Raw genomic sequence first — 13184 nt, forward strand, 5'->3', positions numbered from 1 at the left:
TTGAACAAAGTTGCAGAAGTCAGAATCCTATTTGCTGATAGGACAGTGAGTCTATATCTGCCAGAAGACTCAACTTCTGTTGCACAAAAGGTATAGTGGGTGTACTTTGGCAGAATTAAAAGAATTTTGGGTGCATGGAGCTTTTCATATTGTAAAATACACAGGACTGAATCTGTTATTAAAATGTGCATTTCTACTTAACTTAATATAAAGACATGTATTCAGGAATATCCGTACCTGATAAATGGCTTCATCACAGGCATGCTGCAGTCCTAGATTTAGCATTGTGTTCTGCAGGGTGCGACCCATGTAGAATTCCAGGGAAAGATAATAAATTCGCTGTTGGACAAAATAGAAATTGTATTACAAACACATGTAATAGCAGTACATACTTATTCATATACAGTATATATATAACTATTGACAGAATAGTGTGTAGTAATAAATTACCACTAATCTGAGGGGACTTGAAATAAAAGTTTATTTTATTTATAAAATAACATTATCAATATCTCTGCCTTGCCAAATGACATGAGCCCCCAGATACTTCTATTGGGCATAAAATAAATTTTAAAGACATTACTTAAATGAGACCTAATGAAATAAATTATTCTGTCTCTGTTGCCAAAGATAGCTGCATAAGGATTGTAACAGGCAAAATAATAGCTGTGGGCACACACATGCAGTAGCCCTCATCAGTCTGTGACTGGGCCTGTCAGCTAATTGGTGTGATGGATCAATAGCCAATCCAGTCTTATCAGATGTGACCACTCAATTTAGTCAATCTGGTTGACAATCCAAACATATCTAGATTCATCACTCAGTAAGGGGAAACAATGTATTGCAGTAAATGAGGACTGCTTGCTGATGTTTCCTGTGTATTGTACTTCTACCCTTTTTTTGTGTAGTGCCATCACAGTAGCTCCTCTCATTATTCCCTGCCCCAACGGAGCATACAATCCAAAGTCCCTAGGGATCTAAGGCTGGAAACCAATAAATCTGCCAGGGATGCTTCTTTCATGAGGAAAGGAGAGAACCTAGCCCCAGGAGGCAATGGACAGCAGGTTACAAAGGGCAGCAAATAGCCACCTCTGATACCTTTAAAATTCGAATTTCAGGTTTTTTAAACTAGCGTTTGCCCTACCCTGGACCCGCTCCGACACAAATGAGGTGTCTATTATCTCACAACCGAGTGCTGCATAATACAGGGAAAGTTTTTTTAAGGCCATGGCCACTATACCCATTATTATTTTTATTAACATTTATTCATAAAGAGCCAACATTTTGCAGCGCTTACATAATACAGAGCTGGCTTATTTTAGCTTTGGGATATTTTATATTTTCCAATAAACAACTCCTCCTTAATTGTCTTTCTTTCCTCTGGCAAATATCCCTGCCAGGGATGAACTGGATCCAGCCTTCCAGGCAAACAGAAAGGTGGCACAATGTAAAACCTGATTCTCAAGTTTCTTTTTCATGTGCAAAATAATTACATTCTGTTAAACTCCCAGCAAACAGCCAGGCTCTAGTAGCTAGATGTGTGTGCCTTTGGCTAAAGATTGCTGGTCAAACTGAAGGACCTCAAGCTGGATGTGCCCATTCAAGGTTATTTTTTATGACTACAAGCCAGGAACCCTCAGTTGTGTCCAGGAAAACAGCAGACTCTAGGGGGAAGGTTTATTTCTATAAAATCAGGCAGTACATATTCTAAATGCTGCACAAATCACAATGACTCTATACCCCACTTGCAGACTCAAGACTTTGCCTGATGACAAAGTACTCCACCAGAATACCCAATATGAAGACTCAATACTCTGTCTAATTATATAGTATTCCATCTGAAGACTCAATACTCCCTCTAATGACACAATACTCTATCTGATGAGTTAGCATATGGAACATCAAGCACTCCGGACACGTGAAGACTGCTAAAATCCAAAAATTCATTTCTTCATGTTTAAAACAATAAACGCCTGACGCGTTTCGTGCCCATTAAGGCACTTAATCATAAACACTACAACAGTTTATATAAATACCCTGTTGTGTAGCCATGAGGGCAGCCATTTAAATTGAAAAAAGGAGAAAAGGCACAGATTACTAAGCAGATAACAGATAAGTAGCAGATTCCCATTGTATTCTACACAGTTATCTGTTATCTTCTTATGTAACCTGTGCCTTTTCTCCTTTTTTCAATTTAAATGGCTGCCCCCATGGCTACACAACAGCTATTTCTATTAACTACAGTAGTCTTTCTGAAGCAAACACACAACTTTTACCAGTGCAGGGCAACAGTACATTATATTTTAATTATTTAAAAACATTTTTATTTTTTAGTGTTACTGTTCCTTTAAAGCATTTCTAGCCTGCTACAAGTAGTAGCAGCAGCTAGAGAGATACAAAATTGGAGAAGAAAAATTCACACAAACATTAGCAAAATCAAATATTTATGTTTGGTAAAACTGTGGCTTCCAAGTTAGTGATGAAGCAGTAAAATGGATTCTAATGTGCCCAGGATGCCAATAATTCCCTTTTAACTGTCTGAACAAGAGCTGTACAATGAAAGATAGATGAGCGAGGCATAATGCCCAGCAAATGACTTCACTGAGGTCAACCCATCAAGGTCATTTTGTAGCTCAGTATAGGCTCGCACTGTGAAACACATAAGAACCTTAATCCAATTAGGAGCTTAGAGCTACAATACAATCTCCATGAATTAATTTGTCTACATAATTATTTAAAAGAACATATCTTTTTTTTTAACTCAACTTTTTTTTTTTTACAAATAGCACTGTGCTGCTTTTCCTTTCAGGTCTACATTAACTAAGTGGGCAAAATATCAGTTCAGGTCCTAATTTTTTCACCAAACATTTCTACCATAATTCCTTCTTCTCATCCACGATATAAGCATAAATGTGTAATTAAATGTAAGTGGCAAGGCATGGGCACAGAGCAATATTTACTTTTCTCATCTGCCACAAGTTTAGGAAAAAAAGGCAAAGATTCTGCCTGCGGGGCCTCATTCACACTAATAGGTAAGACTGCCCATTTGTGCTAGTTGCAAGAACACATAAGCACAAGTACTTATGTATATATTGGTTTGTCAAAGCCTTGGTAGGTATTAAAAATGGACACAGGCTTCGCTCTTTTAAATAAATGCTGTCAGCTTCAGCCTGAAGCAGGGGTAGCGATCAAGCCTGGACAGCAGAAGGAACAGCAATAGAAAACAGTGACATTAAAAGTCGACCTATCACCTTCCCTCTCTCCTTCCGTTGAATGAAAAAATGAATAATGGACAAATACATAAATGAATGAAAAGTTATGGCTTGGTTGGAGGACAGAACCCTGTGTTCCACTGCTGTTCAGTCTGCTTTGCCACATTAGAATACAGTAAATGATAAAACATGGGTACACACAGGCAAACATAGTTGGTCAAATTATGATCAGATTAAGTGAAAAATGCTTGATTTATTCTTATTATACTTGCTGGTAAATCAGTGAGAGTATTTGAAGGTATATCATAAACAATGACTAAACAGAGTTATGGGATCACCCAATTGATTTCATTTTTAGAGTACTGTATTGGCCAGTTTGGCTACCACTGTGCAAATGAATTGGCTAACGATCTTCCCATTCAGTTGTGGGTAAAAATAGCAATAAGCAAAAGCAGCCAAATCATCTGCACCAATATAAATATAACACTGCATGGGTTGGTGTGTTTTCTCCCATACCAAGGCCACCAAGCGCCATTAGCCAGCTACATTATTTGCATTTATACAAGTTAGGTCGCCATGCTGCCTGCCTTGGGAAACATAGCAATTCTCTATAGACAACAGTAGCACCTACTACATATATACAAACTAGTGATGCTAACCGGTTGGTATTTTACTGACTAGCTGATAAAAATGTTGTTTTATCCCAATATTATTATTAGGAAAGAAAGATAAATATATATGTTTTGTTTTTGTTTTAGAAACGGTGACAACCCTAATACAAACAGGCACAGGAGGTATTGTTCTACTTAGATTCTAAGTGTGGCCATGAGTGAGTCAAATTCATATGTAAGCCCCCTTCTTATGAGTAAGGTTAAGAATCTGTAAATTTGCAAAATTCCGTAATTCTTCTTACATCTTAGGAACAAAATATTTTTTTTTCCCTGTTGTTGTCACCCTAATTTGTGAAAAAAATTTAACCTTAATGCAAGAATCTTTTATCAACCATATACGTTCCTTCAGAAGAATTTAATATGAAAAAATCAATATTTTTTTTTCCATTAATTTTTTTTGACTGGATTGACAGGTTATACAATGACCCATAAGATTTATAATGTTTTTGTCATCTCACAACTAGTGAAATCTCCAACTAGAGGTGAAATTATAAAAAAAAAGAACACTTTTAATAAATAGGCCAAAATCTAAAAGGCCAAAAATCTAAAATAGATATTCATGAAAGGGAAAACTTTGATGTGCAAGGGGGAAAAAATCTATAAGTAAACAAGCCAGGGGATAAAATGTAATCTTATATATATCTTATATATATAAATCGCGGGCAACAGGCACTCACGTTAAAGATATAAAGCGAGCCCGGGTGCAGTATCAATGAATATTATACAGCATATTAGATGAAATACCGCACTCACAGGACTTAGTGGCAAAAAAAAAGAAAATGTATTGTTACATGTCAATCTAACGTTTCGGCTGCTTCCACAGCCTTTCTCAAAAATATATATATAATGAAGATGAGTCCACTATTTGATAAATACGCTTCTACAAATCCAATAGGAATGAATAGAACGCGGGTGAGTTTTAATGTTTTAAGCTCTGAACTCACATTTTAATACATCTGCCCCTGAATGTTATGTTTAAAGGTCTAAATACTTATACAAAAGAAGGAACTAGATAACAGACACAGTCTATGAATATATGGAGTTTTATGGCTATGTTTTATGTCCTGCATTCTCTCGTTATACCAACTGTCTGTTACTAAGAGGACTCTGTTTTCCATATCAAACATAACAGTGAGCAGGCCTCTATCTGTATAAAGATAATATATGAGATCACGACCTGGTTCAGAGGTTTATAATATAAGCTCAGTAATGAATGTGCAGCTTGTAACAATTCTAAGTGGAAACACCGCATTGGCTCTACTTGTCAGTCTATAGGTATAAGATATCTAATTATGGTGACGGCTGTGCAGGACAGAAGCCACAGGGACTTCCTCAAGGTCAAAAGAGGAGAAAGATAAAATGAATGCATCCCTGCTCCCATCACAGAGCACTAATAGAAACAGCCAGAGGCTGCAGATAAGGCCATCTTAGTATATTTAATTACATTTAAATCAGCATGCATTAGCTGTACTCACACATAAGCACCTGGGATGATAAGCAGCAGAGCATCCCTGGTGCATATAAATCGCATAGAAACTAGAATCAATGATGCACCAAACAGTAGCCCTGTGCCCCAAGCACATCCTGCAAAATATCAGCTGCATCGCCAGCAACAGTTTATTTACATGTATCCCTATGTCACTAAATAAGGAGTAAACAAGCAGAGGCAGTGCGACCTGACGCATACAAGCGCTGTCTGTCGCACAGCAGGAAGATGCTGCACTGATTCAGCAAAACAAGAGCCAAGATGGATGGCAGCAGCAGGATGAATGAGCAGTGCTTCTCTCCCCCTGTTGCACTGCCATGAAGGACATGTTTATGCAGGGGACATATTTACCTTGGGGTCCTTCTCGTAGTAATACTGCTGCGTCCGGATCCATCGCCCCACCAGGTGATCCCGCACAGTGTGCGCCAGGGCGAAGTAATAGTCCCGGGGGGTGGACACGTTCCTGTCCTTCACTAGGGTGAAGTGCAGATGCCGGTTAAAGCTTTTCCGGACCTCGGACACATCCCCCAGGCCGGCGATGCCCCTCACGCTGATCTGCTTCTTCTTGTCGGAGTCGGATAGAGGGGCGGCCATGTCGCTGCCTACAGAGAGGGGTTACCAGGGAGATGTGAGCGCAGCTCTGGCGGTGCCCAAAGCCTTATTAACTGCAGAGGGAGGGATGTTCATGCGCAGAGCTGCCCCGGCCTCCTACTCACTTTCACTGTACAGCAGGGACAAGCATCTCTCCATTACTTATTAATGCAACATGGCTCCGCCTCCTACTGCCGAGCAATCATATGTAGGCGGATCCCTAGGCCGGCTCCGCCCCCTGCTGCTGCCAAAGGAGAGAAATAGAAGCCTCTGGGGCTCGTCAGTGGCTCTAGTGCTGCTGTGACTTGTAATGGGGGGAATGCCCACGCCAGTGCAGCCTGCAGCAGCCTATACAACCCTGCAGGCCTATCTACAAGTGCACACACTAATCCCCTTCCATTGCTGACTGACAGGGACATTCTTCTTGCGCCACTTTCCTTTCATTGGAAGTCGGTGACAGACTGCAGGAAACCTGGGGTAGATAGGCCACAGCATCATAATGTACCATTGTGGAGAATTAATGTGAATAGAAGTGCAAAACTGCAACTTGCCATGATTTGTCTAAGACTTACAGTTGATGCATGGGGAAGGGGTAGCATAGTCACTTACACCTCCCACCATGGGGAGGCCTGGAGTTGTTACCCAAAAATAGCTGGAAGTGGGTTCAATTGCTGGGGCCTCTCTTGCTTTTTTTTTAATTAAAAAATATGTAACAATACCCAACAATCCAGCAAATTGTAATATGCAGCTGCAGAAATGGCAGATGTCAAATGCATAATCAATGTATGTTAGGAGTCCAAGCAAAACACAATCCCCCTTATCCAAAAAGACCAGTTTTGAGCAGTACCCCAATTTGTGTTCATCAGCACTTTAACACAAATATCACCTTAATGAAGCCGGTGTGCCAGGGCCATTATCCCATCTAATTTGTATGGTATTTTATTTATTAACTTCACTCTGTTTGTCTGGAGGCTCCCAGTCGTTCCTATTCACTTATAATTCTTTTTTTCCAAACCTCTCACTGTAAATATTCAATCTTCGTTTTAATGCAGTTGATATACCACACACAGTTGTGAACGGTTAGATATACACTCACCACTTCCTCTCAGTGGCCCGGGTGCAACCCCCCATTTTATTTATTAATACAACATTGTAAGAGAAACTGAGCCTGGCTGACTGTTGCTAAGCTTTAGAGCACCCACACCATGTGGTACTTCACTACATACTGTACTGAGTTTCTCACCGTAGACAACCCAACAAAACAAATCATGTACATAATTTACTATTGGTTTTGGAAGTTCCAGATTTACTAAAACACTGTGGCTAAATACAGTAGAAGCAGCTATACCATCATCACCAAATATAGAATGATAGGGCAGCATTTGTTCATCCCTAACAGGGTCACCCCTAGCAAGGTCACCAGCCTTCTTCTGTGATTTACTAGTACCATACTATCAATGGGAGCCATTTGTCTCTAAATATGCAGCTGTTACCAACCATCTATTTTCCTAAGTTATTAGTTTAGCCTTTATTGGCCTGAGGCAAGAACAGACACCTGAGGCTATTTACAGTGCAAAGCAGGGAACCATGATAAACTTAGCTAATAAAAATATTTGCTCCTATGCACTGTACTGTAAATAGACAGTGTCATTAAAAAGAACATTGTGGTTTTTGTATACATATGAGTGGGAGCTTGAGTTGGCAGATGTATTGTCTGTAGACCTCTGTCATAATTAGAGACTTTCCTATTTACCATGCTTTTTTCCTGAGAATTAAAGATTTTATCCAGTATTTTTATAGTCATAAGTCTGAGAGTTTTATAGCAAACAGAGATATAGGATAAAGGTGGCCAAATTGAAGCTGCCGATTCAAGCCCTTTTAGACAGATTCATTAGCTTATCTGCCCGTGTTTGGGGCCCGTGATGGTCCTCTCTGATCGATATCTGGTCAGTTTTTGGTCAGGCTTGATTTTCCTGTGGGATCAGGGACCATATCAGCTCACTTATGCTCTAATGCCCCTATTCCTTTCATTCTGATTAGATTGGCCCTAGGCTCAATATCCCACACCAAAGGTGAGCATATCAGGAGAGGATCTGCTTTATTTGCGATCTTAACATGTATGGCCACCTCAACTTACACTGGCTTTTGTTCATAGCTCATTGTAATACATTTTCTTGCCACGTGTGATAGGTCTAACTTGATGAGCAATCCATGCAAACTTTAGATACACTATATTTATATTACACAAGAGCCACAAAATTCCTGTAAATTATAGCCATATAAATGGTGCCTAGTGATGTCATTAGTTATAGTTGGAGCTCAGTAATGGAATTTCCATATGAAAAAAGTAACCCCGTTTGAAAAATATGAGGATAATAGAAGTCACCTCAGAGTCCCATGACCTGTGTAAAAGCATTAGGCCTTTGGCCTCTTGCCTTTATATGGTCATAAAACTCCTCGGTGAATTATAATATCCTGAAATGTTACATTATTCACTATATAAATGTATACACGCACACACATACAGTATATATGTATACCAGTATTCTGTGTGGAAAAGCAAGTTAAATAATCTGTTTGTATTTTTATTTGTTGAATCATTTTAGCACAAGATAGTGGAGGAAAACAACCATATGAATGGGAGCAGCTATTGTAACAGGCAGATACAGATGGTAATGAGGCCTTCTCAATCTCAGACAGAAATTTCTAGTGCCAGTGTTTTACAGTGTGTATTGTGAATGGGGTTAGGTGTTGTTTTTTACATGTCTCTTACAATCTCCTTCCTGGCTAATCCTTAATGTATATATTTATAGTAAATAAAAGGTTTGACCCCTGATGACTCCTACATTTTCTCTTCTTGTCCTTTTCTTCTATAAGTTCCATCACCTTCAGCTTAAAGTGCCACAACACATACACCTAAAAGCCAATTTACTGACCTGTGTAAAATAATAATGGCAAAATAATTGCTGGCCAATTACCCATTAGAAATGCCTGGTAGAGGTATTTATAAAGGTGTGCATTTTATTTTACATGGGCCAGAGGCCACATTTTACACCATTATTTTATACCACCTCAGACCTCTCCTAAGGCCTTGAAATAAATAGGAAAAAGTCAGGAGGCAGGTAAATTTTGGCAGATGCTCAGTGTAAAAAAAGTCTTTTAGAGACCTTTGAAGCTTCAAACCAATTCACAGCTTGATAAATATGCTGGATTTTACACAGTGATGCCCATTCAGATGGCAATGCATGCTGAATTTCATCTTTTTTTATAAAGTAGGTTCATAGATCCCCCCCCCCCACAATTTTGGCATACCTTGAACATGCCAGGCACCCCTTGAAAATTTTTATTAGGTGGGGCCAGCATGCTCCCTCGCATGAACCCCCTTTTCCTTCTGCCTGCGGCCGTCAGCAAACAGCAAAGCATGTGGAGAAGTTTCAATTGCAGGAGGGTTGGGTGAACTAACATACAACAGGCCCTGCAACGGTAGGGTACGGTAGATATGTCTCTCCACATACGGAGTGGTGACTGATGGGACCTTACCATTTTCCCTGCTGCAGGTGAGGGAATGCACATGTGCACAGCTCAGTAGGACACGTTGCTGGCCTCCTGCATATATTTACTCACTGTGTAGAACAATAATAACCTCTTCTTTTCTTTTATGTGGGCAGGTGACATGTTCCTCCAGAAACTGTAGCACTGTTACCGGGTAATAATATGCAAAGGGAGAGAGACGGGAAAGCAAGCCTTACTGTCTGCATCATTAGCACCACAAAGCACTCACTGGGTGCTCATCACATTTTTTCACCTTCCCATGAAAGCCCCACCTGTTGCCATTCTATAAAGTAGTAAAAAGAGGTGGAACTGATAGGTTTTTTTTGCTATGCAAATGTCCCTGTAGCAGCTGCAGAATTCAGCTTAACCAACTCATTCCATACAAGCTGAAAGTGAGAGTTAGTTACCGTCCTTGTGTTAGACACACCTGGCAGCTCCTGGGTCAGATTGTTGGACATTTGGGCAGGAAAGAACCCTTTGTCATAAATGGGCGGTCATACACATTAGGCGTGCTGTTCATGATTTTAGGCCTGTGCCCCCAGTATTTTATGTCAATAGTGCCATTATTTGCCCCTAGGACTGCTTTACACCTTGTGCAGATCTCTATGTTAAGCAGCTTCAATGAATGCTTATAAATGTGTGTGCAGCTGTTTACAAGGGTACTCAAAAATAACATCAATTTATTTGTATTGAAGTCACATGCCATTTGTGACAGTAAAACAGTATACTTTCCCATGTATCCTGTATGGTATGCTTCAGCATTGGTGTAGTGATTCATGTAGCAACATACAAAAATAATGTTGGAATCTGCATATGAATTCAACAGAAGTCAATAGACGCAATTTATAAGTGCCCTTACTCACATTATTTTATTTTTTCATGCAGTCATTCCACTGCAGCCACATGCAAACTGGAGGTCTTGGGGAGTCCTTAATTCTTCATCCTTAACTCCTCATCATTGCATGGGTATTTTAATTAATTAATAAAGTATGTTTACCATTAAACTGACATTTAGTAGACATTTATATTCTCTAACAATTTGAAATTGGATTTGAGTTTTAATTCTTTAATCTCTTTTTTAAAAAAAATTATTTAGCATTTTGTTAATCCAGTTTGGAATTCCAGCAGCTAACTGGTGACTGGAGTCTAGTTTACCCTAGCAAACAGGAGAGGACCTGAATAGAAAGGGAAGCAATAAAACATAATAATGATAACAAAATTGTAGCCTCCTACAGCAATCGTTTCTTTTTCTTTTTGACTGCAGGGGTCATCTGACAGCTGGAAAGAAGAAAAAAGACAAATAATTAAAAACTATCACAAAAAATAAATAAATTAAGACCAGTTAAAAAGCAGACACCATCTACAGTAAAGATGCCATTTCAAGAACAGTCACAAATACACATGTAAAGGGATAACAGTGAGATTCCCATAGGTGGGTAGACACAATGTGGCAGCTGAATAACTTGGCTTATACCACCCCATGGTGTGTAAACAGCAGCAGCAATAAGACGTAGCCAAAGGACAAGTAAAAGCAGCTGAGAAATAAACAGAAAAAAAAAATCCACAAAGTTTCTCAATTTTCACAGTTCAGTGAGTTATAGTTCTTTACTATTACCCCATCATCACAATTATGCTTTCTGCACTACTTTTTAATATTTAATATGTGTCATAATTGTAATGGCACCCTAAGATGCCATAAGTAAATGTTGAAAGATATACAAAAACTAAGGTTTGCTAGATATACTTTTTTTGTGAAAAAATATGTAATTCTCTTTTTCACAACTTAAAATAATTTAAACAGAAAAAGTGTAACTGGCTGGCATAGGGTTACTGCACTTTTCATTTTGTTGCCCATTTTACTTCATAGGCCTGCATCCCCATGAGTACTTCTAATATGTACCAGAGGCCTCTAAAATATGGCTATTTGTTGCACTATTAAATACAGTATTAGGTATACATTATTAAATACATTATACATCATAAACACACAAAAACAGCCAAAATCAGCCAGAAACAGCTACAAAGTAGGCAAAAGCCAGTTCAAAAGTAAAAGAACAAAGCCTGTGCAGTAAAAAAAATCTAAACAATTTAAGTATATATGTGAAAATATAAACTTCTCTTAGGCTTGTCAAGCCAGGAATCACTGCCCATGCCCAAGCCCACTCTCGAGGGGCACATTCATCAAATGGGTAAAATTCAGTTTAGATACGATAATTTGTGATGATCGCAAATATCACAAAAATGCGTACAAAAAAATCGTATTCGTTATGATATCGTATTGGCGATCCGAATGTCACAAAATTTTCATATCCAAACGATCGTTAACGGCGGGAAAACCTTTCTGACTTTGAACCTTCTGTGCATGATTTTGGAAGCCTCCCATAGGGCTCAATGGCACTCTGCAGCTCCAACCCGGCCCAAGGAAAGTCTCCCATAGGGCTCAATGGCACTCTGCAGCTCCAACCCGGCCCAAGGAAAGTCTCCCATAGGGCTCAATGGCACTCTGCAGCTCCAACCTGGCCCAAGGAAAGTCTCCCATAGCGCTCAATGGCACTCTGCAGCTCCAACCTGGCCCAAGGAAAGTCTCCACTAGGGCTCAATGGCACTCTGCAGCTCCAACCTGGCCCAAGGAAAGTCTCCCATAGGGCTCAATGGCACTCTGCAGCTCCAACCCGGCCCAAGGAAAGTCTCCCATAGGGCTCAATGGCACTCTGCAGCTCCAACCCGGCCCAAGGAAAGTCTCCCATAGGGCTCAATGGCACTCTGCAGCTCCAACCCGGCCCAAGGAAAGTCTCCCATAGGGCTCAATGGCACTCTGCAGCTCCAACCCGGCCCAAGGAAAGTCTCCCATAGGACTCAATGGCACTCTGCAGCTCCAACCTGGCCCAAGGAAAGTCTCCCATAGGACTCAATGGCACTCTGCAGCTCCAACCTGGCCCAAGGAAAGTCTCCCATAGGGCTCAATGGCACTCTGCAGCTCCAACCTGGCCCAAGGAAAGTCTCCCATAGGGCTCAATGGCACTCTGCAGCTCCAACCCGGCCCAAGGAAAGTCATGATACCGAAGCTTGAATGAATACGAAACTTTCGTACTCGGTGCGACAATATGATTTTGTTGCAGAAATGTTGTCACAAAGTACGAAAAAGTTGCGCAAATATACAAAAAAGTGGCACAGTACGAAAAAATACGATTTTTTTGGTATTTTGGACCTGTCGTACTTTGATAAATCGGCCCCCTAGTGTCACTCTCCCCTGAAAATAATCTATATGATGTTACACACATGACATGTAGCAACATGTGCTGCATTACCCAGCATTCTGTGGGTGCTTGTATTACCAAATAATGGGCCAGGAAACATTCAGTTACCAGCTAGTACCATTGCATTATGGGTATTGTAGTTTTACATTAACCTTGGCAGCAGGCAACATGTAAAAGAAAAACTACATTACCCAGCATGCACTAGGAGCACCGGCCAGGCACACTAGGGAGAGTATAGGGAAGTTTTTCTTTAAAAAATTAAAACTTTGGTGGCTTTCCAAACTACAAAACTGTGGAGGTTTCAAAAACTAGTCCAAAAATATATTTGGTGCGCTTGAACATTGAAAACCCACCACAGCTTTTAAAAAGTAAAATTATTTGGAAAACCCACCAACCTGGCATCCCTGCTCCACAG

The 13184-nt window shown here is 40.0% G+C and overlaps 1 protein-coding gene across 1 annotated transcript in view; it reads right to left on the bottom strand.

Moving 5' to 3' along the window:
- Positions 1 to 5995, bottom strand: part of pygm (phosphorylase, glycogen, muscle) — a 28469-nt gene extending 22474 nt beyond the window's left edge. The window contains 2 exon segments of the mRNA NM_001001904.1: positions 238 to 339; positions 5721 to 5995. Coding sequence (NP_001001904.1) covers positions 238 to 339; positions 5721 to 5963 — 345 coding nt within the window. The 5' untranslated portion in view covers positions 5964 to 5995.
- Positions 5996 to 13184: the final 7189 nt, after the last annotated feature.

Source organism: Xenopus tropicalis, chromosome 5, assembly GCF_000004195.4.
Source record: "Xenopus tropicalis strain Nigerian chromosome 5, UCB_Xtro_10.0, whole genome shotgun sequence".
Taxonomy (NCBI): Eukaryota; Metazoa; Chordata; class Amphibia; order Anura; family Pipidae; genus Xenopus; species Xenopus tropicalis.